Source organism: Fusarium subglutinans (assembly GCF_013396075.1).
Source record: "Fusarium subglutinans strain NRRL 66333 chromosome Unknown NRRL66333_c0000102, whole genome shotgun sequence".
Taxonomy (NCBI): Eukaryota; Fungi; Ascomycota; class Sordariomycetes; order Hypocreales; family Nectriaceae; genus Fusarium; species Fusarium subglutinans.
This window is the reverse complement of record NW_023502165.1, coordinates 96,132-121,359: the sequence shown is the minus strand read 5'-3', so window position 1 is coordinate 121,359 and position 25,228 is coordinate 96,132. Positions and strand designations below refer to the sequence as shown.

The following is a 25,228-nucleotide window of genomic DNA, read 5'->3' as shown; positions in this document are numbered from 1 at the left end:
TACTCCAAGCCTGCCCCACCCACGTCTCCATGATAAACGATGCACTACCCCATTCGCCTCCTCCATCCCAACTCCTCTCCAACTCTTGGAGTCACTGCTGCAGAATGGGTGACAGCGACGGCACATACGAGACTCCAAACAAGCGACAAAGAGTGGGTTACAATGGAGCTGGAGTCAATCTACGCATGTGTCCACATTGCGGGCGCACCTTCAAGAGAACGGAGCATCTTGAGAGGCACGTCAGAACACGTGAGTCTCGCTATCTGGTTGAAAATAGGATAGCTGGCTAATGCGGCGGTGGATGAGTAGATACCAAAGAGAAGCCGTTTCTGTGCCATTGCGGGGCGTCGTTCGCGAGACGTGACTTGCTCAAGCGTCATCAAAGGCTAGCCGAGCATGAGGGCGATGTACCTTCGCCTGAGCTTGCGCAAGGGAATGTGACTGTAGTACAGCAGGGCAATGACAACATCGGTGATCCAGACTTGGCTGCAGCTGTGTCACTCTCAGGCCTAAGTGTTGATCCATGGTTCTGTGCAAGAACACAACAGTCCATGCAACTTCCAGTTGCTGTTCCTCAGACAGTGAGTGAACAAGTGCAACACCAACCAAGTGCCGAAGATGGTCAATTCGTCCCCAACTTTCTGTCACCACAGATGCTTGACAGCGGTCAGTACTCTCAGTCCCATCTCTTTCTCGACAAACGTAGCTAACTCAGAAAAGGCGTCGACTTTGACACCCACTTCCGCGAGTTCACCAGTTTCCTTGACGGTGTTGGACTCTCTGCCGAGTGGAGCCCTTTCTTCGGCGACCCTGACAGGCATGAGGAATCCATTGATCCCGCCCTGACGCAAGGCAATAATGAAGAGACCTCACCTCGACAAGGGGCTCCAACCCGAGCTGGAACACCGTTCAGCTCTTGGCTTCCATCAGCACCTACGGGCAATCGAATATCCAATTACGTCTCCGACACAGACAGTAAGTCTTGGCTTCTGACCTTGATCAACTTGATCGCTCATACCTATAGATCCAAGGGCCATTGATCCCGAAACACGACCGTTCAAAGTCACCGAAGAGCAAAGATCGAAGCTCAAAGCCTCCACCCTGGACTACTCGCATCTCCTGGACCCAGCGTTTTGTGTCCCATCGAGACACGCTCTCACACGATATGTGACCTCTTTCTTCGGCGGCTTTCATACACATATGCCCTTCATCCACATCCCGACATGGCAGATCAACGACCATTCGCCAGAGCTGATCTTTGGCATCGCCGCCATCGGAGCGCAGTACTGTTTCGAGTCGAGAGCCTCGGAGAGGTTGTTCTTCGCCGGGAAAGCGCTGTTGATGGAAAGGCTGAGGAAGGATTCAGACTCATTTGGCCTGTCAACGCTTCCCATACCACATGTCGCTTCACAAAATAGCCGGCGTGGCGATGCGGAGGCTGATTCGGCAGTTGAGACCATCAGAGCCTTGATCACTCTCATGGGCTTTGCGACTTGGGAGCCAAAAGCACCAATGGTCCAGGAATCCTTCGTGCTGCAGGGAATTCTTACACAGATCTTGCGAAACTCCGGTCTCGAGGATGTCGATGAGCCAGCGTCGCCAACACCATCAGATCAACCAAGCGACGGCAACTCATTGTGGCACGAATGGAAGACGTGGATCAGGCAAGAGTCAAACAGGCGCTCCAAGCTGATAGGCTTCTCATTCCTTCATACACACAGCATCGCATACAATGTGTACCCAACGCTCCGTAGTAACGAGATCGGTCTTCGGTTACCTTGCTCCACGAAGGAGTGGAAAGCTCCGACACCGGCGTCATGGCGCGCTGCAACAAAAGAAATTCAAGAGCCACAGTTGTTCTTCCGAGAAGCGCTATCATTACTTCTTAAGAACAAGAATGATACAGCACCACTATTGCCGATTCCTACGCCTTTGGGTAATTATGTCCTGCTCCATGGACTACTTCAGAGAATACACATCGTGCGAGATCTAAGTCTTCCTGTCACCAGCAGCTCGGCTGTTCTTCCGAGTGAAGAGGTTGAGAAACTCGAACGAGGCTTGCGGTCGTGGACTTCGTGTTGGCAACAAGCACCAGAGTCAACCCTCGACCCCAACAACGAGAACGGACCGATCCCCTTCACTTCCAGTTCTCTTCTGTCACTGGCATACGTGCGCATATACCTGCACCTGGGTCCATACAGACAACTCGAGACACGGGATCCCCAACGTATCGCCAATTCCATCGCAAGCAGCCCTGATATCGAGCGAAGTGACGGCGTGATCGCTGCACTCCTCTACTCAGCGCACATGATCGGCATCCCGGTCCGCTTGGGTGTTGACCGTGTTGCAAGAAGCCAAGCCTTCTTTTGGAGTGTGAGGCACTCCCTATCTGGCCTGGACTGCGCAGTTTTGTTGGGCAAATGGCTGTCGAAACTTGGGGAAACGATTGCCGAGCATCCACTAAATGGCAAGTCTGCTTTTGATCTGATTTTCCGACTTGTGACGCTAACAGCTATTCCAGATAGCGAAGACAGGATCTTGCACTGGGTGAGATGCATCGTCGAGGAGGCATACACGGTCGTCGATTTTGATCAAGGCGTTGACACGGATAATCCTGCCCTTCTCGACTTTCGAGATCCAAGTAACTTATGCCTGGCAGTTTTGAAGATATGGGCACATTTCTTCAAGAGTAATACACAATGGCCTTTTATAAACATCATCGGTGTTGGGCTGGAAAAGTATCGAGAAATACTTATTCACAAGACCATCGGTTGAAGACCTCACATGGCAGCATATGGCTCTGAAAACGCTTCATTTATGACTACCAATAATACCCTACTTTTGATCTTGAGCCTTTGGCATAACAGCTCCCTTTGGTGGCTTGTTCTTCTTCTTGAACTCATCACACATCTGTTCCATCGTTACCCATTCAACACCTTCGTGCTTGTTGATGTACTCTATCAACCTGTCTATTGTCAGCTTGGATTTCACCTGAAGAACGTTGTCGTCTACCTCTCGTGCATTAGCAGAGCATGCGGCCGGCCAGAAACGTCTGGATGAACTGTGAGAGGGAACACACAGATCTCATCGGGATCGTCGGCGTATTCGCGGTAGAAGTAGTCAAAGTGGTCTCGCCACAGATCTTCAACATCGCGTGAGTTGACCCAGCCGTGGCTGTTGGGGGCGTCTTTGATGAACATCATGGGGGGAAGGCTGTCGTAATGTCAGGATGATTCTCAGCAGCATTGTGGCAAACGGGGTTGACATACTGTGATGAATGTTAGCGCTTGGGTCTTGGATCAATGACCGCCGAAACTTACCTCATCTAGATACCAGTTGGCTGGAATCTCAACAAGTCCTGTATCTTGGCCCTTCACTAATGGTTTCATCCAAGTCTCAGCCTTTTGCTTATAATCGATCTTGGTCCAGCTATCATTAGTTCGTAGCCAGTACATATGGCAATCATCATGAGACATTGAGTGATCATACTCAATGCCATAGCTCAGCATCAGATCGACGCCCTCCTTACTGGTCTCCCACCAAGGGGCGACACTTCCGCGAGGAGGTTTGCCGCAGAACTCTGTGAGCATCTTATGAGTCTTTTCCAAGACATCACGTTGTTGCTCTAGTGTCATGTCGGAAGGGTTCTCATGAGAGTAGCCTATAGGATCGTCGTTAGTTGCAGGGGTCAATGTGAGATGGTCATATCACAAACCATGAAGCCCTATTTCATGCCCGGCATCACGGACCATGGCGCATTCTTCGGGGAAAGTCTCGAGACTGTGGCCGGGAATAAACCATGTCGCCTTGATGTTGTACTTGTCGAACAACTTTAGCATCCGGCGAGTTCCATGTGTTCCAGCAAACAGGCCACGGGAGATATCGCTGGGTGAGTCTTCCCCTCCATATGAGCCAAGCCAGCCAGCGACGGCATCAACATCGACTCCATACGAGCACAGGATACGCTTAGGCATGATGGCGTTGGCTTTGGTGATAGTGGAAAGGAGTGGGGATCAATTGAGAACTGGAACACGATATGCAATGCAATAATGATGCGAACAATCTCTAGGAAGTCAAGTGGCCCAGATAGCTCTGGCTAGAAATACGTCAAGTTTCTAGAATCGAGACCCTGAAGAATCACGCATGCGGCAGTCCCTCCGCGTCTCCAACCCAAAGATTACACCAATACCGATAACTAAGAGGGGTAATGACGCTAATGACGCTTATCAACCCACTACCCTATCATGGGGTATCATTCACCCCAGAACTAATCCCGCACTAGTCTCCAACTCCAACGCTATGCTCCAACTCTCTTATCACTCTACGAGTCAGGATCTTCCCCAGAGTTTTACAGGGGCTGTTTTCTTACCCCAGACCTTATCATTGGACTTTTGATGAAGCATTCACCAAGGAGATATTGCCGGGTTCTTGATAAAGTTGATCTTGGCGAGGACTGCCGGTGTTGATCGACAAGTGATAATAGACAGGTCGATCCCACCGTTTTGAGTCCTGCATCATTCATCTTGTTTCTTCATCATATTCTATAAACACCATCTCGACCAATATGAGTTCTTCTGAAGGAGAGAAAGGCGAGAAGCAGTCTGGTGGCATGCTCAGTAATGGAAGCATCGAGCTTGGAAGACAGGAGGGTGTTGATGATGGAGAGGTCTTCCAGAAAATTCCTGGCAAGGTTGACTTCCGCACTGTTGGGTGGATTCAGGCCTCTGTCATCTTTCTCAAGGGTAAGTCTTTGCAGTGTCTGTCTGAAGAGCCTAAGCTAACTCTTCAAGTGATTTTCGCAACTGGCGTCCTCACAATCCCAAGTGCCATGTTCGTCCTCGGTGCTCTCCCTGGTGCGATCAACGTTCTTGGGTGGCAAGGTCTCAACACCTACTGCGCTATTGTCCAAGGAAACTTCCGAAACAGACACGCTGGCTGTCACAGCATCGCTGACATGGCAAATGTAGTTGGCGGTACTTGGTTAAAAGGTAAGAAAACCTGACTGGGCATATAGACAAAGACTAATAGCCGTGATATCAGAGGTCGTTGGAGTTCTGTTCCTCGTTACATACGCCATTGTTGGTGCGTCAGGTATCTTCGGTACTTCGGTGGCGCTCAACGTTCTTAGCAACCATGCTATTTGTACCAATTGGTTCATGTTGGTGGCGACAATCGCAGTTCTGATCCTTGCAAGTGTTCGTAAGTTTGAGAACATTGCTTGGCTCACTTGGGCTGGTTTCTTGACAGTCTACGTCGCTGTTTTCATCGTCGTGTAAGCCTCTCGCATCCCTTATTCCTTTTCACTTCTGACATTCCTTAGTGTCGGCGTTACAACCCTCGATCGACCAGCTGCCGCTCCTCAAACTGGAGATTATGAGTTTGGCTACCACGTCATTGGGCATCCCACTTTTGTCGCGGCCATCACATCAGTCTCTACGATCTTCTGCAGTGGTGCTGGAACTTCAGCCTTCCTGCCAGTCATCTCTGAGATGCGCCGACCTCGAGACTACAACAAGGCCGTCTACCTCTGCATGGGTATCGTCACTGCTTCATACCTCACTTTCTCGCTTGTCGTCTACAAGTACTGCGGTCAATGGGTTGCTTCGCCATCTCTGGGAAGTGCAGGCCCAACTATCAAGAAGGTCGCCTATGGTATTGGCCTCACTGGGCTCCTTGTTAGTGCCTGTCTGTATGTCCACGTCGCAGCCAAATACCTCTTTGTTCGTCTCCTTCGACACTCAGAGCACTTCCAGAAGAACACCGTGGTTCACTGGGCAGTTTGGCTTAGTTGCACGACTGCTATGTCGGCTGTTTCATTCCTCCTCGCTTCTGGAATTCCTATCTTCAACTACCTCCTGGCTCTCGCTGGAAGTCTCACGTTTTCGCCTCTTGCACTTGGTTTGCCTGGATATCTCTGGATCTATGACCACCAGCACTACCGAAAGGGAAAGATGTGGCAGGTTGTTGTTTACTATCTGAACTGGTTAATGATTGCGTTGTCCGTTTTCTTGACTATTGGTGGAACCTATGGTGTCATTCAAAACATCATCGATGCTTATTCACAGGGACTTATTGGTGGAGCTTTCAGTTGCGAGAACAATGATAGGTAGATTCCTACCACTCAAATCTAGTATAGAGTAGAAATTCGAGCCTATTCACACCGTTGTCCCTCTTTTACATTTAGGATCATGTCCATATTAGAATATAGAGAGCGATGATTCGCCTTGGAAATACACAGGGCGAATGAAGGGCACGGGACAAACCGCTGGATATGATCCGATCCAATGTTTGTTAAGGCCCCAGATGCGCCCGATAGTATTGGTCTCGAGGCGGTAGGTCCCTCATAATCGTCATTGGAGTGTCACTCTTGGTAAAAGTCTGACTTCTGAGCTAATCATTGAAGCCTATCTTCCATCCAATATATCATACGCTGTTCGTCTATCCAATACCTAACTGTCAGCATATATGAAACCTCCAGCGTCATAGCACGAAAATATGCTCCCAATATCTCTTAATTCATAAATCATGTGTCTAGTTCCTCCAACGCCAAACTCTATTGTAAAGATCATAATCCCAAATTGCGGCTCGTCGCACTCTGTTCGCTCGCACTGCAAGCGTCTGGATTCACCAGTTCGTGGGAAACGCGTATGTGAGTCACCAACTCGATCTCATCATCTCTCACGCCCCATTTTGCATAAGAGGACGGTGGCGCCTGTCCTTTGTGTGCGCCGGTCTTGGATGTCTGTCCCACTCCGATCCTTGTGTGGTTGCCATAGCCACTGAGCTGGTGTGAAGACGAACGATTTGTAGACTTCTTCGATCGTATTATGAAGGTTCGAAGGCCTGGGAGACAAACGACGATGACGGCGGTACTCATTTCGGCGAGAGTTAAGGTGTCTATCCACTAGGTCAGTTATGCATTCAAAAGGGGAGCCAGTGATAAAACGTACTGCCGGATTCATCCTCGAGCTCAAAGTTGGTAACGTTGTATGCGATGAATCGTGAAAGGCTGACCAGCAATGTAATGGTTCCCAAGGAAAAGACACCAATAAGACCAATCTTCTGTTCCTTGCGTAATTTCAAGTGCTTCAGTAGGAAGAACGGGTAGACGAATACTGAGACCACATTAGACAAGCGAAAAGGCTGAATGACCTCCGGGACTTACTCAGCAAGTCCGTGGAAAAGTTGAGAGCCCACTGAATGCAGAAAGCAGGATACGAATTCCAAGCTGACTTGAGTTGATTTTCGATGGACCTGTTTAAAGTCTGTCAGTTCAAAACATTCGCAAATCATGTCGTCAAGCGTACCAGTTATCGTAGAAAGGCAGACATATGAGAGTATTTGTGAGCACCGACGCGAGCAGAGCGCAACCGAGATAAACAGAGATTCCGAATAATACTCTTCTCAAGGTTTCCAGAACCCTGGGAATTAATGTCCAGTAGAAGAGAACAATAGATATCTTGGGGAAGAAGATCCCCGTGTCGAAGAAGTATTCGGCCACTAATACGGTCTAGATATAGTTAATCAGCACTGTAGTTCCCCGTTTGCAGCAGCTGTGTCGGCATACTTTCAAGTACTCAACATTATTGACCACGAGCTCGGATCCGATTGCAGGGTTGTCGATGAGAAGTTGGAGCGCAAGGGTCGAGCAAATGAACCACCCCAAGCTGAAGACCCATCCTAGCCATGCGAAAATATCGGACAGATTGAGTAGGCTCTGCTTGAGAAGGTAATGCGCCCAGGATCGTAGAATAAGGACAACTAATGCCAAAACAAGCAGCACTGCTTGTATAGCCTACGCAAGTTCAGTTAGTACCAAGAATGTGTACATATTCAATGAACATACGATAGAAGTGTTGATATTCATTGATGCTTGGCTGGCGGCCACCGCCTTGGTTCTAACTACCGCCAAACAGAAATGCGACAGCAAGGGGACATGGGGGGTAACTGAAGAAGGAAAATTCCGTTGGCGGATGGCAGCGCATTTAGCTTTCAATGAAACCAACCACTAGACTTTAGAGTTTAGAGCTCAGCTCAGCTAGACCATTGCACTATTCTCAATGGGGTTGTACATGTCTGAGCGGTGCTTTGGCGTCTTTGGCACATGCTCGGAGTGTTCCGGTTACAGCATTCGACAACAAAGTAAGTTGCTCCTCTGAAATAGACCTCGGCTGCATACCTGTCAAAGCATTGTACAAAATTGATGGTAAAGCTGGTAATTGGTGCCTGTGATCTTGACAAGAGCTTTGAGGAGTATGTTCGTAAGTTGTACAACACATCGATATGTAACACAGCAAACATTATTTCGAGTGGGACCGTCGATGTCGGCCCGCTTGCTGATCCTGACGGATCGACTTGGCGCCAATGCCAGGGAAATAATTAAGCATGGATTTTTGAAACAGTACTATATGTGCAGTTCGTGGTGAGAAGAACTGCAAGTGTCGCGCGCTTAAGCTAGTTTACATAACTGGCTGAAAGAACAGTACGAGACGACATTGATCAGCGCATACCTACATGCCTATTGTACTTCCTCTGCAAATCCGGACGTGACTTTGCCTCCTCTTTGTCTACGTACAGTACATATGAAGCGGGCAAATCAATTCAAAGACGCCGTAATCTCAAAGTGGTTAGCGATCTGTTTGAGAAGCCCCCATGCCCCCTATTCCAAGCCATCATCTCTTTTCAGCTAGAAGCACCAACCAACGCCAACCACCTTCTGAGACAGGCAACATGTTCCAGTGGCTGACGGACGCACACGCAACCATAAACTTGCGCTACCGAAAAAATTGGAGCGCCAGGGGCAAAAGCTCCAGGTGAATGACTCGAGGCAATAAATGGCTTAGATCAACATCAGGAAGGTCAATATCGCGGCTCTACTAATTGAAAGCGTCTATCAGAAGGGCAATTTGCGGCTGAGACATGTGGCTGAATGTTTCAATTTGCTTATGGATAAATTTGGAGGACGGGGAGAATGAATCCATATACGCGGTCGTCGCGAGACAACAGGTGGCATCCCCCTTGTAAATTTGTATGTATAAACCAAGCTTTTTCTTCCAGCGCAGTCTATTATTGGTGCTCTCGTTTCCCAGGAACGGCACCATGAAGCAATTTCCAGCATATCCGCTACTCCAGGACGACTGTCTTCGATGTCTCAACAATTCGTGACTTAGGTTTTCCCAGAGATAGCGATGATTGAGTCTTCATTTCGAATAATCTAAATGCATTGGTATTACTTTATGCTTCTTTGTGGGTTTAGACCTCCTCCCCAGCCTTGACCTTCTCATACGCTCGCTTCACCTCGGGCAACGCCTGAACACGATCCAACCAAGCCTTCACCTTGGGATAATCATTCAGACTCAATCCAGCATACTCATACTGTCTCATCCAAGGTTCAAAGTGAAAGTCGACAACATTTGGCCTATCCCCGGCCAAGATCCAGTCTCCGTCGTGTTTCTTCAGCTGCTTCTCCAAAACTCCAAAGCATCGGTATGCCTGGGCTTGATATCTCTCATACGCATTCTCATTCTTGACATTGTTATAATGTCGGAACCAATTACACTGACCAAGGAATGGTCCCAGAGTACTAACAAGGAAGCTGGTCCACGCGTCGACGTCAGCTCGTCCTTGCTCGCCTGCTTCCTGACGTGCGCCGAACTTGTTCTCGGAATCATAAATGCGGAGAATGTAGTTCATGCAGGCCAAACTTTCCCAGCTAGTGACATTGGTGTTAGGATCTTCCAAAGCGGGAACGCGGCCATTGGGGTTGATCTTGAGGAAGCGTTCGCCTTTGACACCATTGGGTGCATCGCCAAACTGCCAGAGCTTGACGGTGTATGGGATGTTGAGAGCCTCAAGAAGGATGGCCACCTTGAAGGGGTTGGGGCCGGTGGTATGAGCGTGGAGGATGAGGGGCTTGATAGAGGACATGTTCAATGCTCGGTTGTTTTGGGATTCGGGAAGTGGTGATTCCTTGCTTGAGTCGAGTAAACTGGATATGGCTGATTGGCAGGGAGCTGCGTCCAAACTTATACTTGTTAAAGGAAACACAAAGTCTAGAAGCTACTGCCGGTGGAGATGATTTGAAATCACGTCTCAAACTACGTTATGAGGTTTCACTGGTGCTATCCTGACCCATCTTGTCAATGCCGACGAAGAATTGGCAACGATGATTGGTGGACCGCAACATCATGACATAGGCAGTGGAGATGAATGGGGTCACTACGGCCAAAATGGAGTTGGAGGCCAATATATAAGGTATCTACTTTCAGTTACGAATCCATTCTTTCATATAACATCCAGTAACTCCCAACTGTTACGAAGTCCAACATGAACTGCCCTGAAAGGCTGGTCGGACCGGAGTGACAAAAGGACAAAAAGATGGTACAGGTGGAATCAAACCACCGAAGTTGGACGAACAGGGAATCGAACCCTGGACCACTCCCAGATTATTCTAATGAATCATGCTAAGGGAGTATTATACCACTAAACCATTCGCCCGGACGATTTCTGATTGGTTGAGAGAAGTCTTCCTTATTGCGCTCTATCATTAGACGTTGGACAGCCCATCAGAAGAGGACTCTATCAGCGATGCTACAACTAATTAATGACATAACCACCGTCAACCATCATTGCAGCTCCTTGAACAAAGCTTGCTTTACTACTAGCAAGAAACAATATGCAATCAGCCACTTCCTGTGGGCTACCCATACGACCCATTGGAGCGATGTTGATGGCAGGACTCAAGACATCAGCTTGAGGCCGGGTCATGGCTGTATCGATAAGACCAGGACAAACAGCATTGACGCGGATGAGATCCTTGGAGTACTACGCAAGTCAGTCATGTCAGTAATCCAGGTACTAACGAGATACATACATCTATAGCATCGCATCTTGTCATGCTAATCACGGCTGCTTTGCTCCCGCAATAGGCCGCTAGAGTTGGCAATGGTTAGTCTTGGATTCAGATTTGAGGTTTATATGTCGACACTTACGTGCTGCTGGGCGCCCGACTACCCCCAGTTGTGAGGCGATGTTGACGATGCTTCCTCGAACTCCAGGTCTTCCGTCATGAGTCGGTAGAGGGTCCTGCTTGAGCATACACCTGATGGCAGCGCGAGATGATAGCCAACATCCACGGTAGTTGACATTGTTGATCATATCGAATTCCTCAAGAGAAGACTCATGAGACCTCTTATTGTTACTCAATACGCCTATGATATGATCAGTCGTTGGCAAGCCACTCTTCAGTAGAAACACAGTTCTTACCTGCTCCATTGACAACATAGTCTACTCTGTCGAATGCTTTAATAGTTTCACTGTAAAGCTTCTCAATGTCCTCCTCTTTGGAGATATCTGTTGGCACGGCCAGGACCTGGACATCCTGGAAGGTTTCTTTAATGGTTACTTCTGTGTCACCGAGTTTGTCGGCATCACGGTCAACTATAACAATCCTTTTACATCCTTCTCGTGCAAAGGATAGAGCTGTCTCCCGGCCGATACCTTGTAAGCTGTTAGTAGAATAGTAGAAGCGGGCGAAATGACAGGGTTCTTACCTGAGGCAGCCCCAGTCACGAGCGCGACGCCATTGAAGATCGACATAGTTTCCAGCTAATTATGAGAAATTGTTACTGTCAACTTAGAATGGCAGCAAAATAGATTGAGGGGACTCTTTAGGTGGCGATACCGGCATAGTTCTTATCTCACTGTTACAGTAGCAGAGGCACCGACCGTCGACCGACCGAGATGGATACCAGACATGGGGCACTAAGCTCCAACGTTATCGTTATCGCGATTATCTTATCTTTGGAGTGGAGTGAGTTACTCCAACAGATGGAGTGAGTTGGAGTCGCCTTCCAAGACCCATCAGCCATCCCCGTGCAGGGTAGGGGCATTGTCATGGCATGTTCTGCTTCAACGCTCTTTATATCAATTACCAGCTGATGAACCCCATTCGTATCTGTTAATTCGTTGGTCCCTTAAATCTTTCTTTGTAAATTCATCCTCGGAAGAATTATACTCATTTGATAGGTTAGATGTTGATTGGTAAACAATAGAAGATGTGCCACAGCTCAGAACTTTTACACGTACCTTGATAATGCATTTTCATTGGGTTCAACAAGACTTTGATCAACGAATATTATATACATAACTCTTATATTGATAATTCTTATGCAGCACCCATCTAGAAGATAGTCCGTTGACAAATGATAGCGAAAGTGCCTCGTTTTGCAATCTCAACTAACACTCAAACTTGCTTCCCAGTATTTACGAGGAAACTTCGAGATGCGTAGGCGAGTGACAAGATCAGCCTCATCGGAAGATCATATCCTGACGTCAATCGCTTGTCTAAGGCCGTTATCTGACAGCTCGGTAACGAGATATCGATGGGTCCCGTGTCACACCACTGCACAGTCATACCTACAATTTGACAGGAGACTCCACCGTAGCCAAGACATAGTGAGGCGGAAACGAGCCATGCCCCCATTTTTGCTTGCGAGATCGGCTTTCTTGCGGAAACCCATTTCTAGAAAGAGCCGCAAGTTGAATCTATCGTCTCTGATATCCTTGTTCTGTATTTCCGGATACGCGACGCGTATTTCGTAGAGATATGAGAAGCTTGGCCTGCTGATCAACGGGACGCGTTGGCATGAGAAAGGTCAGAGAGTTAGGAGACAAATACTGCGCTGTCCTTTCTTGACAAGGCAATCACCCTCAAGAGAGAGAGAGAGAGCGCATAAAAAACATGGCATTTCCATCCGCTTCGCATCCACAATCTGCCGTCTTCGTCCTTCAACATTGACAAGTTAGCGCACGATCGGCTCCGACAATTCGAATCGGCTCAGGCCCCGCTTGACCAGATTCAGACTCTCTTGGATCCGGGGAAAGGGTCAAATGAATACGAAACAAGTGAGATCATCCCTTTCCCCCGCATTTGAAGTCTCTAGACCGTTACATTAAGCAAAAAACACGAATTAAAACCAAGTATTTTGATGCATGGAAAATGAGATTTTGCGCTTGCGGCTGCATTGCGGAACTCGTGATGCGGATCCCCCATGTCGGATGGTGGGGCAGTGAACTGACCTGATCGTACGTGAGCTTGAACCTGGGAGTTATATAAAGAGGCTGCTGATCGCTGTCTCTTGACGAAAGGAAAAGAGAAATTCCAAGATTATGAGACTACCGACTGCTACATTTACAAAACTTCTTAATCAACAATTCCGTGTGCCTGTATCCAGGAACATAAATCGGTCTTTCTACGCCACCATGAGAGCTGCCAGGTATTACGGTATCAAGGACATTCGTGTCGAGCAGGTCCCTGAGCCTTCAGTGCAGCCAGGACAAGTTAAAGTGAGTATCTCTCATTATGCTACTCAGAATTAAACGCTAATAGAGACAGGTTGCTCCTAAATTTGTTGGAATCTGCGGCACAGGTAAGGATCGCAGTTCAACACCCAGCCAAATGCTGACAGGTACCAGATCTACACGAATATCTCGGAGGACCCAACTTCTGCCCAACCAAGCCTCACCCTCTCACTTCAGAAAGTATTCCCGTGACGCTAGGCCATGAATTCTCAGGAGTCATTTCCGAAGTTGGCCCCGGCGTAACCGGCTTCGAAGTAGGTCAACCCTGCGCAGTCCAGCCAACCCTCTTCTGCGGACACTGCGCAGCATGCCACACCAGCGCCGAGAACGTCTGCCATACTGGTGGCTTCCTCGGTCTCTCGGGTGGCGGCGGCGGTCTCTCTGAGTCAGTTTGTGTGAACGCGACGCACGTCTTTGCCCTGCCAAAGGATCTACCCCTCGAGATTGGAGCACTTGTCGAGCCACTTTCTGTAGCGTGGCATGCCATGTCTGCAGCACCGGAGATCAATGAAAAGTCCAAGGTTGCCATTTTGGGTGGTGGGCCTATCGGTCTGGCCATGATTTTGTGCTTGAAGGCCAAGGGCGTTAGTGAGATAATTGTCTCTGAAGTCGCCGCCTCAAGACAGGAGTTTGCGAGGCAGTTTGGTGCAACCAAGGTTGTGAACCCGATCAAGGAGGACCTCAAAGAGATCGCTCTGGGCTTGACTGGTGGTTTAGGTGCTGATGTTGTTTTCGATTGCGCCGGTGTACCGGCGAGGTGAGCTTTTTTATACTAGGCTCTGTGAACATACTAACAGTGAATAGTGTCAAAGGTGCTTTCGAAGTTGTGAGAACAAGAGGCACGGTTGTAAACATTGCAATCTGGGAGAAGGAGATCCCTTTTAACCCTAATTGGCTGACCTTCAAGGAGAGTGCCTACAAATCTGTCTTGGGATACCAACGGGAAGACTTCCAAGCGGTTATCGATAACCTCGCTTCGGGTGCAATTAAGCCTAGCCAGATGATTACCAGGAAGATCAAGATGGAGAACATTGTCGAGGATGGTATTAACGCGTTGATCACGGATAAGGACAACCAAGTTAAGATTCTGGTGGACATCAACGATAAATGATCAACAACGAGTGCCATACCTAAGAAGGAGTTTGTGGAGTTCGATGAGGTTGTTGTTGAGAGATCTCGAGTATTGTTTTCAGTCATAGCCTTTGCACGTCCAATGTTACTCAATACATGTCCTGTGTCCTTCCATGATAACCCGAAGATTCACCAATAATCAATGCCCCTAACTATACGAATTGACGCTTGCTAAATGAAAGATGAATGCCCTCAAAGTCACTGTCATCAGAGTCCCGCTTTCGCTTTGCAGTAGACGAGTTCAAAATTTCAGTCACCTCCGACTCCTCCGAAGTAGTGGATCCATTGTCGTCTTCGCTCCCTCCATGCTGTCCATCATTAGAGTCCACCGTGCCAGCAGCTTCTGGCTGAACACCAGCGTCCACCAGCTGAGAAGCAACCAAAGTCTCAGCCGTCAGATCAACATAGCTCCACTCGACTTCAAAATTATTTCCGGCTAAGACGTGCATAAACCACAGTGCTAGGTTGACGGTCCAAACGTCGAGGGACCGTCTCTGACCTTGGCTGCAGTTCTCCCAGGGAATGGAGACGTATTCCATAAGCCCGTTGTTGATGAGCTCGTTTCTTAGCAAATTAGCATTTTGAGGATTCTTGCCTAACCTAGTCAGTCATTGAAAGATTGAAGCCATAGATTGGGCAAGACTTACTGGACTTGTCCTCTCGTGGCATGATGCGAAATATGAAAGCTTCCTCGGCCGTTAAGATGCATCCATATCGGCACATATGCTGAATGCAATATGTGTAAGCCTGCCTGATAGGCCAAGCAGAATTATCATTTGTCTTTCCCCTAATGAAGCCCCCAGAATCATCAAGAAGACCGCCTCTGAAAACACGCTCACTCTTCCATTTGGTGGAGATCTTGTACTCCTTTGGAAACCTCTCCTGGAAAGTAGAGATGGTTATGCCGTCAGCTTTAGACGAGACCGGCCTTGATGCAATAGACCCGGAATCTGGTTGAAGTCTCGATAACGATTGTAGTCTCTTATTTGTTGCCTTTGGAGACCGTTTGCGTAAGGGCTGATGGCGCTTCTTTTCGTCCTGTCGGGGAGGGGAGGGGTATACCTCTTTGCTTGATGGGGGATCGCCTTTGCTCCAGATAACCGGATGGAAAAGATCCTGAATTGGATCAAGGGCGGCAGTAACAACTGACTTGTTCCACTTATGGATTAGATCTCTGGTATCATCCTCATTACGTATGATGCAGTCGGCCTGTGAGTGAAGTCTTGGGTATGGGTCAAGGGTTCGGCCTCTGCGACAGGCCTCTTTCAGCAAAACTCCGCCAAAGACATCTTTTAAAATATTAACGTCTTCCAGTTCTTGCCATCTCTTTAGTTGTTTAGGACAGTAATAGAGAAGACTTCGGGAGTTTGTCTTGCTCTTGGGTATTTGATGGCTGACGGATGGGTTGGGGTGCGTAAGTAGCTCGAGTATCGACGTCGCAGAGGACGGCATGGCCATTTTGATGTGAGACAAGCAGGGATGATGTGATTGTGATACGTGGCACAGCTGGAATGTGGCAATGTACCATTCTCGAACAGAGTCTGTTCACTCTCATTGAAGGGCACATTCCGCGCTTTTAAAGTGTCCAGACAGCCAGATCAGGCTGTGGATACTTCGGTTCATTCCATCTTGTTCATTCGCCCACCTCGGAGCTGAACTCTGCATATTGATGTTGGTGATATCTCTGCAGCATTGCCACCCATGCTAGCCACTCACAGACCACGCGACCCCTCCACAGATGCTGCAATACTGCATGAAAACCTGATTATCGCTAAAAGCGGCCCGGCGCGGATACGGATGATTGCCGCCAGCTATAAGGATGACAGTGGGCGAGGGTCAATGGTATGCCCACACACATCACAAATACCTCATCTTCTTCCCTCTAGCTTCTCCAGTATGCCGAGAAAACGACGGGTTTTACCAATTCCTCAGAAGTTACCACCGTGCGACGGGCCAAAGCTCACTATCTTTCCATATCATAAATCGCGCATTCAATGGCTTGAGAGACTTGATGAAGATGACGACGTGACCTCGAGCCAAGGTTATGTGTTCCGGGTTCTCATCCGAGGCCGTGAGTACGCAGTAAAAGTAGTATGTAACGACAAGAACCTTTAATACTTCGTCCCTTTTCCGAGCATGTTCTCTGATAACGGCTTAAATGACAGTTCAAGTTCTTTGACCCTATGAGTACTGAGTACTTCTGGGGGCCGCTATTAGGTGAAGACACATCTCTTGACACTGCTGCCTACTATACCGATCCGTTTTACGCAGAATGCCGAGCATATGGTCGAATACGCGAAGCTATGGACAGAAAGATTCTCAAATCAGATGTAGCTGTTGCCAGTCACGGATTTTTCTTCCTCGAATCAAAAGACCAAGAGGCTTTACAGAATCGTGATATCGACCTCGGCCTGGATTCAGTCGACATCAGTTATCAGGGAACCACAATCGGAGGGTTCAGAGCCAGAGCTATCGTCAAGGATGTTGCATCTTCGAAAAGTGGCATCACGTCGACGAACATGAGAAAAATTCTAGGCAAAGTCGTTTCAATGAACAAAGCGGGGATATATAACATGGACATACGCATCGATAACTTCCGCGATGGACGACTGGTAGACTTTGGATCTTCTTGGACAGAGCCTCATGCTCTTCTGGGCTCTTTGAGCTATGAAGCTGCTATGGAATCTAAGTTAGCAGATCGGGTTATGTTCGACCAGATGATTGAAGATGAAGAGCTGAAGAACAGTGGGGAGGTTAAAGCGATACATCATATGCAGCTGAGATCACAAGTCCAACGGCATTGATAATGGTTTTTATTCAGATTGCATGCGGGATACTAAAGGATATTTAATGACATATCCCCAATTGTTGAGCCTAGCCTAGAGCGATCCTCGACCTCTCCTAATAGACGCGATTTGATAGGAACATAACAAATGCTGGAATGGCTCGTGGAAACATACTAAATGTCAGCTGCATCAGCATTGGAAATGCAAAGAGTGCCGCTGACACTAAAATTAGTAACCGCGGGCCTCGCTTGCTATAATTAGACACGTACATACATGCAGATTCAGCGGCATACACCCACCTCGATGGTGTGATACGCGATATACTCTCACTGAAACCTGCCCCCCAGGTCTGACTATTCAATCATATTCCTTTCCAGGCGCCAAGGTATGTGAGAAACTCTCATTGGCGAACTTCTGTCCAGGGCGGAATAAAATAATAGCAGAAACCGTGAATAATACAGGCAGTCCCATCAGCAACCCAGTGTATCCAATGCCAGCTCGGAAATCGACTGCCAACAAAAGCGCCCATACATCTCGCAGGATTCATGCCAGCACCGCCGTATCCATATCGCGCGAAAGCACTAGCAAAGCTCATGGTCCCGACACTCAATCCTACCATGAAAGGTCCCAGTGCCGGGCCAATGATCTTGGCTTGTCGAGGATCCAGTCCAACACCAAAAGCAAGGAATAGGAGAAGGGTAGCTGATACTAGCTCGACGACAAATATCTCCCTTGGCGGGACGATATCCGTGAACAGCCAGCATCCCCCGACTTTGAAACCTCGACCTCCCCAGCTTGCCCTGACCAACAGACCAGCCAGGGCGCCGCCGCCGATCTGAGCTGCGACATACAGTATCAGACGCGGTAACGAGCAAAGCCGAGCGCAGAAAGTGGCGAAGGTGATCAACGGGTTGAAATGAGCACCGGAAATCGCCCCAAAGGACGTGATGAAGAGCGTTATGAAGATGAGGTTGGTTATACCGCCAATGAGAGGCCCCAGGAAAGCAGCATTGTCAAAGCTCCCAAATCGTTGTGTTGGAGCAGCGGGAGCAGTATCCGGCGAGATGCTTACCCATATCGTGATGTACACAAACAGCAAAGTACCTGCTACTAGTCAGTCGAGAACATAAAGTTGATAGGTGAAGTTACCAATTCCTTCGATAAGTGCCGCTTTCCACAAATCCAGATTCTTGATCGGACGCATGTCCATCAACTCCCGGAACGACATGTGCGGCGTTGCATCTGGTGCATGATGCAGTACATGGTCATCCTCCGATGTTCCCCCTTCAACAACGTACGCCTGATTGGCACCGAGTCTTCCGGCAAAGGGTTGACTGTACCTTCGATAATGAGGACCCGAAGGCTCTGAGCTGGGCCTAGCTTCGACATCGCCGCTGTCGCGTGACTTTCGGCGGTTCGTCACTGCCATCTTTACAATGATCTGTGATTCAATACTGAGGTTCACAGTGAATGAGTCTAGGGATATTTCAAAAGGGGCATTGCCGTCCGGTGATATATGGCAACAGCGGCCGCTCCTTGTAAATGGTAGCGAGGTTTCACCGATATTGCACTGTGACGAGCTTTGAGATCTTACGAGAGCCGCTAGTAGCGTCTTACACATACTGACAATCGCTGACTAACGCTTACAGAATGGGGACTCAACAAGGTTTAAGTGAATACCAGGAAATAATGGATATTCTCAATGCCGACCTTTCCGGCTGTCATAGTGATAGAAATTGCCATAGCTAAACACAAATTCCACGTTACAGCCGGGCTATTCCTCATATATGGAAAGCAGTATTACAACTTTGGGAATTTCGACTCATGCAATAACCACTTAATTCCCTCCACCGTATCGTTTGTTCTCTTTTCAACCTGTTTGGTCAATTGAGGAAAGAATTCCCAGAAATGATGCGGCAGACCCGGATACAGATCTAGTCGCGTGGAGATGCTGTTTTCCTGAAGAATCTGCTCGTAAATGATGCTCTCGTCCCTTAACCCGTCAAGCCCGCAGACTTGAAAGTACGTTGGAGGGATCCCTGAGTGTCCGGACGAATGGACAGCAGGCACTGCGATCGGCGAGGTCGGGTCTGGCTTGTATGCAGCTGGAAATATCTTAGCCTCTGTCTGATACAATTTCCTGGGTTTCTTACCAACGAATGCGCGAGCGAGTTCCTCTGGAGGTATAGTCACATCTTTATTCTGCTCATGACTGACATAGTCGTCTTTGTACTTCTCCGGAACAGATGGTGGAGGAAGGAGAGGTCCGACGCCGAGAAACTGTCCAGAGACCTTTGCAGGAGATCCAAGATCGCGGTTTAGATACACCACGCCGTTGGCAATGCTTGCTCCGGCAGAAGTGCCTCCGATGATGAGGCCTGCTGAAGGGGCCGCGGAAGGGTGAACTTTCGTAGGATTTTCAGCGATCTGTCTAAGGTCAGGTCCGTTACCAAACACAGCTGAAAAAGCATAATTACATACCCAATTTAAAGCATCAACTCCATCATGAATAGCCTGAGGAAACGGATGTTCCGGAGCAAGGCGGTAGTCAAGGCAGACTATGATGATACCAGCCTTGACCGCCAAGATCCTGTTGGACTCCATATCATCATGACGCGTGCCTAGACAAAAGCCACCGCCATGGAAGAATAAAAAGATAGGAAGTTCATCTCCTGGGACGACATCTGATGGAGCATAAACATAAGCGAGAATGCTGCTGCCGTCGCGAACAGGTATCTCAATATCTCGCTCGGTCAGGCTCGGGGGAGTGCCTCCTAGTGCGTCTCGCGCCTCATTTTTGTGCTTATTAGATGTCGCTCGTAGGGTTGGTATATCGACATTAGCCGGAAGCGGCGGAGGGCTGCTGGACTTTAAGATCTGTTAGTGGGCGTTGTTAGTGCTGTTCTTGTTGGACTTTTGGTGGTGGGGAAGAGCACATGCCTCAAGAAACTCGGGGTCTGGTTGAGCACTGGCGATGATTTCTAAGCTAGGAGCCATTTTGGACAGTTTAAGGGACATGTTAGACTCGAACTGGCCATGCTGAGCAATAGCCGCATGGGGACATAAATACAGCTGTGAGCAAACTGTCTAATGAGCCTACACGTAATTCAGCCGGACATGAAAAGACCGTGTTTGACCGGGCCCACCACTGGAACTAACGAACATGGCGTAACAAGGGCCCTCGGTTAAGGCCAATCAACGGAAGAATCGGTAGATTGAGCTTCGGGTGTCCACATTCCCCCGCAAACGACAAATCTGGGGAGCAGTTGATGCAACCTGCTCCAAACTCAACTCCATTGTACGTTGGATCGCGACCATCAATCCATTGATAACAGATTCTATACGCTCTCAGCATGACACAAGACGAGGCAGAACGTTCGACTCCACCTGAGACGTGGAAGGGCCATCGCGCCTGTTTCGAATGCAGACGGTATTTGAGCCTTTCCATGCAGCTTCTTGACTGACGCACAAGCTAATGCGCCTAACACAGAAAGAAGACGCGATGTAGGCTACGATTTCCGATTTCCGAGTGCGAGCTGATCAGGGCCTAGGCGATATGAGAAGACCCAATTGCGGCTTGTGTACAAGAACCGGCCAATCCTGTACATTTCCAACAAAGCGAAAGACGCCTCAGAGACGTCGCCAGGAGAGTCAGATAGATTCCCAGAAGCTCGGTGGGTTGCAAGCATCTGAGGTGAATATGGTTGAATGCTGACTTTCTAATCAGAGCGTCTCTTCAGCCTGCTTGAGTCAAGATTGGGCGATGGGCAAGACATCGACATGCTGTTGTCGCAGACAGAGCAGCTTCCGAAAGTCAACGATATTCATACACCAAACTCCCTCGACAGGGAACAGGACCAGCCTATGAAAGACGACAGCAACGATGAATCACAGTCAGAAATCATCGTCTTGGGCACAAGCATCGTCTGTGACGATTCAACGTCACCAGCATCCACTTTCCGCTCAACCGACGGAGAGCCACCTACCTGGCTGGGGATACCGGTGCCTGTATTGACTGAACTTATTCACATATTTTTCTCCAAGACCCAGGGATGGCTTCCGCTTCTTCACAGGCCACGGTTCTTCGCCCGGTTCATGAAGAATGGCGTATTCGATGACAGAAGTCACTGCAACACCGAAGCATTGCTGCTCTGCGGTATGTTTGCCTTGGCAGCACGCCACTCCACAAATTCATGGTTTCACGGCATACCAGCACCAAGCCGCGGGCAGGTCTTTGTGGAAAAGGCCAATATGTATTATGAAAAATGCCAGTCCGGCCAAGCACCAAGTCTTGAACATTTGCAGGGATGCATCTTGCTAGCTGTCTACGAATATGCTTGTGGCCCATCCCACCGCGCCTGGATCGTTGCGGGCGTCTGTGTCCGACTAGCCTACGATCTAAACTTGTGCAGTATGGATGAGCAGGATGAATCAAGCGACTGGTCAGTTCTAGAAGAGCAGCGTCGTGCGTTTTGGATCACCTGGGAACTCGACACTTTTGGCTCCCTCATGTCAAGACGGCCAAGTTCTATCACCCGGTCAATGGTGATGGTCAAGCTTCCGGTTAGTGACGAAGCATGGTTTGCTGACCGACCTGTTGAGTCACCTATTGTCGACCCAAGACCCAGTGAGGTCTGGAAACTCCTTCTCGACTCTCCGAATCAGGACCCAAGAGCGTGGTTTCTCATAGCCAATATTCTCCTGAGTGTCGCAAGTGAATTTACAGCGGGTCGTTTCACTTGTCAGCGAGATAAGGAGGAGCTCATTGACGCTATCACGTGCTTTTCACTTGCCATGTCGCAGAGGTTCAACCTGGAGACCCTGGAGCGAGAAGTGTCTTCGGGAGATGCAGCAAGACATAACTGGATTATTGGCATGCATCTCATGTTGACTTGCACCCGTACGACCATACAGGCCACCTTCAAGCCTGAACATCCAGAGACATTACGCTCGCCACGCCATTTATCTCGGATATTCTATCATTGGTATCCTGATTATATCCCTCTGTGTCAGCCTTTCCTGGCATGCTGTCTGTTGTCAGACCGAGCATACCCGTCAAAAGATATGACTGATGCTTCGTATACCGGATATCATAATAGTGAGCTGGTCAGTCTGGTCTTGTCGCAATATGCCACCGTATGGAATCTTGCCTCAATCATAATAAGTACGTGTCGCCTGTTAACCAACACCCTTGCATACTAACCAAGAATAGATCTCAAGGCTTCATTGATGCGCCGTGACAAGGACAACTCATTTGAGAAGCGATTTGCTTTATTTTTCCCTTCAAGGGCTCCCATTAATCGGAAAGATGACCAGCCCACGATAGTTGGAGGGCTCGATATAGAGGAACCGAGAAATGAGAACATATCAGCAGAGAGCAGTTGTGGTGACAGTGACCTGCAGCAACTTCTTCAGCCGACGGAACTAGGGGACGCAGAGTCTTTGATGACAGAGCTTGCAAATATGGCTGGGAGGGGATTACCAAGATACGTGCCAGGGGATACTCAACCCGATTGGAGCAGCGGCATTTCTCTCAATTTTCTTGACGAGGATCATCAGCATCTCAATTATCTGCAGTTGTGATAGAAGTGGGAGTGCTTGGGGACAGATGAGTGATAGACGAATTATTGAAGCAATGGTAACGCGTGTTGAATCATGTACAGTTGGCGACACCTTTATCTGCTATGAAGGTTATTCCGAGCGCTTGAAAAGCGCTGCTGTTTGCGACAGAGCTTGTCCTTGATCCGGCATAGCGGTAGTCTACAGGGTGATAACTGCGAGTACGGAGTGTGTGTGGCTAGAGACGGTTGGAACATTTAAATCTGGTGGTTATTCTTAACGACAATGAGGACATCTTGGCAACCCTAATCACTAGTCTGACGGAAGCTATGTACTGCATGAATTGCCCAAGTGAATGAAATAAAACTTAGGACCTCTATCCTAGGTAGGTGATAAAAAGCCTCAGGAAAATTTAGGTAAATTTAGTATAGATCTAGAGGATCTAGAGGATCTTAGACTAAGTATTTTTAGCACCTTAATTGAACGTCAGAAGTCTTCTTGCACCTAGCAGCCTAGAGGTTCTGAACATGTTAGATCAATCAAGAGCTAGTGTTCTCCTGGTGGCTCACTTCTGCCCTACTCTCGAACTGCTTCTCTTTCTTTTCTGGCGGCACGGTCTCATCAACTTCCAGGGTCTTGGAATCAATCTCAACTGGTGCATCAATGGTTGCATCAAACTCGGATGCTTGTTCTTTGATGAAGAAGCAGGCTTCTTGGTCAGTCGAGTTTGCATGTGAACGGGTAGGTCGAACTTACCTATAAGCATGAGAGAGCAGAATGCAGCCGAAACGATCCATGCGTTTCGAAACGCGATCAAGTACGCCTTCTTCATACCTAAAACGGCGGCATTTGCGATTTCAGGTGTGAGGCCAGGGACAGCAGCTACTGCCTGTTTGTTCTGGGAAGCTAGCCCTTGAATAAGCGCAGGCAGAGACGAGGTAGGTAGCCCGAGTGGTAGAGCTGCCTCTGCAATCTTCTTGGATAACTCCTTATCCAAGGCATTGTGCAGGACAGCATTGTTGATTGCTAGACCAATTGAGCCCCCTAGACTGCGAATACTCGTCATGAGAGCAGATGTGAGAGCGATAAGCTCCGGTGTTGTTGCGAATTGCGCAGAAACCATCGTCAATGGAACAATCGAAGGAAGTGCAATTCCAGGTAGTAAAGGATAGATCCAGAAAGCATATCGAGGAGTGTCAATCTTTGAAGTTGCCAGTAGAATGAAGAAGGCAAGAAGACAGACGGCACCCAAGACGAGTGGTGGCCGAAGTGTCTTGTATTTAGCGGACCACAGGCCAAAGACGGGTGAGAAAACAACGGCAGTGATAAACATGATAGCAAAGTTGACACTGCCCGAAAGGAAGCTGGCATCATATACGAGGGAGATTTCGAAGACAAAATATGAGTTGGCGGCGAAGAAAGCGATACCCTCGATAAAAATGACAAATAAGGAGATGGCGAAGTTTCTGTGCCTCCATAGCTCATGGTGAAGCATACCATCCTTCTTGAACCTCCACTCGTACACGATGAAGACTATCAGGACGACGATGCTGATGATAAAGGGTGCAAGGATATTGACACTATCCCAAGAGTAGGGGTTTTGGGACCATGATAGGGCTATACAGAAAAGGACGAGGGCCGGGGCAAATAATGTATATCCTACCCAGTCAAGACTCTTGATCTTTTCCGATGCATTGAGGGAGACTTGAAGGTCTCGGGGCGGGGGGTTATATCCGATGAAACAGCCCAGAGATGCAAGGGCGTAGCAACCGGCGGTCACATACCAAAAGATGCGGTAGTTGGAGTTGTCACCGTGACGGAGTAGGCCACCCCCCATGAGCAAGGCAATGATCGAACCAAGCGCGATCGATACACTCCCAACCGCTTGTCCAATAGGTCTGTAATGCCGAGGAAGGATTTCGGACATGACAGCAACGGTGAGCGACTGGCTTCCGAAAGTGGCACCCAAGATTGCGCATCCGGCAATAAGAGTTCCTGAACTTTGAGCTCGGGATATGATGATACTACCTGCAACGCCAGCGAGGGGCATAACAACGAGGATGGTTTTGCGGCCCCAGTAGTCAGCGACTTGTCCGATAGGAGGGTTGAGAACAACGGTGAGGATCGTGATGCAGGATGAGTACCAGACAGTCTGGCTGCTCCCGCCGACGGCTGCGGCCATGGTATTTGCTAAGAGACCTGTGCCGACGAGAGAAAGGAGTTGCGTGAGGTATATCATGTTGACTGCCTATTCATTGGTTAGCTTCGAGGTGCCAGAGGTGCAGAGTGACTTACGAAAAGGCAGATATACGTCTTGGAATGGATTCGAGCAACATCTTGCTCAAAGGGCGCGCTGATGGAGGATTGGGAAGCCATGTTGGCGATGCGAC

At 48.6% G+C, this 25,228-nt stretch overlaps 12 protein-coding genes across 12 annotated transcripts; 5 read left to right on the top strand and 7 right to left on the bottom strand.

Annotated features, from left to right (window-relative positions):
• Nucleotides 1-39: 39 nt before the first annotated feature.
• Nucleotides 40-2,775, top strand: FSUBG_7866 (regulatory amdA; the record flags this gene model as incomplete). The annotated part of the gene is made up of 4 exons (XM_036686214.1): nt 40-239; nt 386-666; nt 721-975; nt 1,025-2,775. The coding sequence occupies 4 exons, from the start codon at nt 40-42 to the stop codon at nt 2,773-2,775; spliced, it is 2,487 nt and encodes an 828-aa protein (XP_036536656.1).
• A 60-nt stretch (nt 2,776-2,835) lies between these two features.
• Nucleotides 2,836-3,974, bottom strand: FSUBG_7865 (polysaccharide deacetylase family; the record flags this gene model as incomplete). Its single annotated transcript, XM_036686213.1, has 5 exons — nt 2,836-2,965; nt 3,013-3,213; nt 3,334-3,429; nt 3,490-3,661; nt 3,716-3,974. 5 exons carry the CDS (start codon nt 3,972-3,974, stop codon nt 2,836-2,838), a joined length of 858 nt encoding a protein of 285 aa, XP_036536655.1.
• Nucleotides 3,975-4,564: 590 nt separating this feature from the next.
• FSUBG_7864 (neutral amino acid permease) lies at nt 4,565-6,110 on the top strand (the record flags this gene model as incomplete). Its single annotated transcript, XM_036686212.1, has 4 exons — nt 4,565-4,742; nt 4,791-4,988; nt 5,029-5,272; nt 5,321-6,110. The coding sequence occupies 4 exons, from the start codon at nt 4,565-4,567 to the stop codon at nt 6,108-6,110; spliced, it is 1,410 nt and encodes a 469-aa protein (XP_036536654.1).
• A 455-nt stretch (nt 6,111-6,565) lies between these two features.
• Nucleotides 6,566-7,867, bottom strand: FSUBG_7863 (uncharacterized protein; the record flags this gene model as incomplete). Its single annotated transcript, XM_036686211.1, has 6 exons — nt 6,566-6,897; nt 6,951-7,115; nt 7,166-7,254; nt 7,308-7,510; nt 7,568-7,795; nt 7,847-7,867. The coding sequence occupies 6 exons, from the start codon at nt 7,865-7,867 to the stop codon at nt 6,566-6,568; spliced, it is 1,038 nt and encodes a 345-aa protein (XP_036536653.1).
• Nucleotides 7,868-9,252: 1,385 nt separating this feature from the next.
• FSUBG_7862 (glutathione S-transferase II) lies at nt 9,253-9,927 on the bottom strand (the record flags this gene model as incomplete). Its single annotated transcript, XM_036686210.1, has 1 exon — nt 9,253-9,927. One exon carries the CDS (start codon nt 9,925-9,927, stop codon nt 9,253-9,255), a length of 675 nt encoding a protein of 224 aa, XP_036536652.1.
• A 669-nt stretch (nt 9,928-10,596) lies between these two features.
• FSUBG_7861 (3-oxoacyl-reductase) lies at nt 10,597-11,598 on the bottom strand (the record flags this gene model as incomplete). The annotated part of the gene is made up of 5 exons (XM_036686209.1): nt 10,597-10,824; nt 10,874-10,932; nt 10,992-11,210; nt 11,266-11,499; nt 11,553-11,598. 5 exons carry the CDS (start codon nt 11,596-11,598, stop codon nt 10,597-10,599), a joined length of 786 nt encoding a protein of 261 aa, XP_036536651.1.
• Nucleotides 11,599-13,263: 1,665 nt separating this feature from the next.
• Nucleotides 13,264-14,473, top strand: FSUBG_7860 (BDH1-stereospecific (2R 3R)-2 3-butanediol dehydrogenase; the record flags this gene model as incomplete). Its single annotated transcript, XM_036686208.1, has 4 exons — nt 13,264-13,347; nt 13,397-13,430; nt 13,477-14,119; nt 14,167-14,473. The coding sequence occupies 4 exons, from the start codon at nt 13,264-13,266 to the stop codon at nt 14,471-14,473; spliced, it is 1,068 nt and encodes a 355-aa protein (XP_036536650.1).
• Nucleotides 14,474-14,645: 172 nt separating this feature from the next.
• On the bottom strand, nt 14,646-15,951 carry FSUBG_7859 (uncharacterized protein; the record flags this gene model as incomplete). Its single annotated transcript, XM_036686206.1, has 2 exons — nt 14,646-15,088; nt 15,141-15,951. The coding sequence occupies 2 exons, from the start codon at nt 15,949-15,951 to the stop codon at nt 14,646-14,648; spliced, it is 1,254 nt and encodes a 417-aa protein (XP_036536649.1).
• A 438-nt stretch (nt 15,952-16,389) lies between these two features.
• FSUBG_7858 (uncharacterized protein) lies at nt 16,390-17,297 on the top strand (the record flags this gene model as incomplete). The annotated part of the gene is made up of 2 exons (XM_036686205.1): nt 16,390-16,584; nt 16,659-17,297. 2 exons carry the CDS (start codon nt 16,390-16,392, stop codon nt 17,295-17,297), a joined length of 834 nt encoding a protein of 277 aa, XP_036536648.1.
• Nucleotides 17,298-17,679: 382 nt separating this feature from the next.
• Nucleotides 17,680-20,276, bottom strand: FSUBG_7857 (sterigmatocystin biosynthesis lipase esterase STCI; the record flags this gene model as incomplete). The annotated part of the gene is made up of 6 exons (XM_036686204.1): nt 17,680-18,383; nt 18,429-18,755; nt 19,202-19,384; nt 19,433-19,706; nt 19,761-20,139; nt 20,194-20,276. 6 exons carry the CDS (start codon nt 20,274-20,276, stop codon nt 17,680-17,682), a joined length of 1,950 nt encoding a protein of 649 aa, XP_036536647.1.
• Nucleotides 20,277-21,059: 783 nt separating this feature from the next.
• Nucleotides 21,060-22,862, top strand: FSUBG_7856 (uncharacterized protein; the record flags this gene model as incomplete). Its single annotated transcript, XM_036686203.1, has 2 exons — nt 21,060-22,443; nt 22,492-22,862. 2 exons carry the CDS (start codon nt 21,060-21,062, stop codon nt 22,860-22,862), a joined length of 1,755 nt encoding a protein of 584 aa, XP_036536646.1.
• A 515-nt stretch (nt 22,863-23,377) lies between these two features.
• On the bottom strand, nt 23,378-25,214 carry FSUBG_7855 (drug facilitator PEP5; the record flags this gene model as incomplete). The annotated part of the gene is made up of 3 exons (XM_036686202.1): nt 23,378-23,550; nt 23,595-25,086; nt 25,134-25,214. 3 exons carry the CDS (start codon nt 25,212-25,214, stop codon nt 23,378-23,380), a joined length of 1,746 nt encoding a protein of 581 aa, XP_036536645.1.
• Nucleotides 25,215-25,228: the final 14 nt, after the last annotated feature.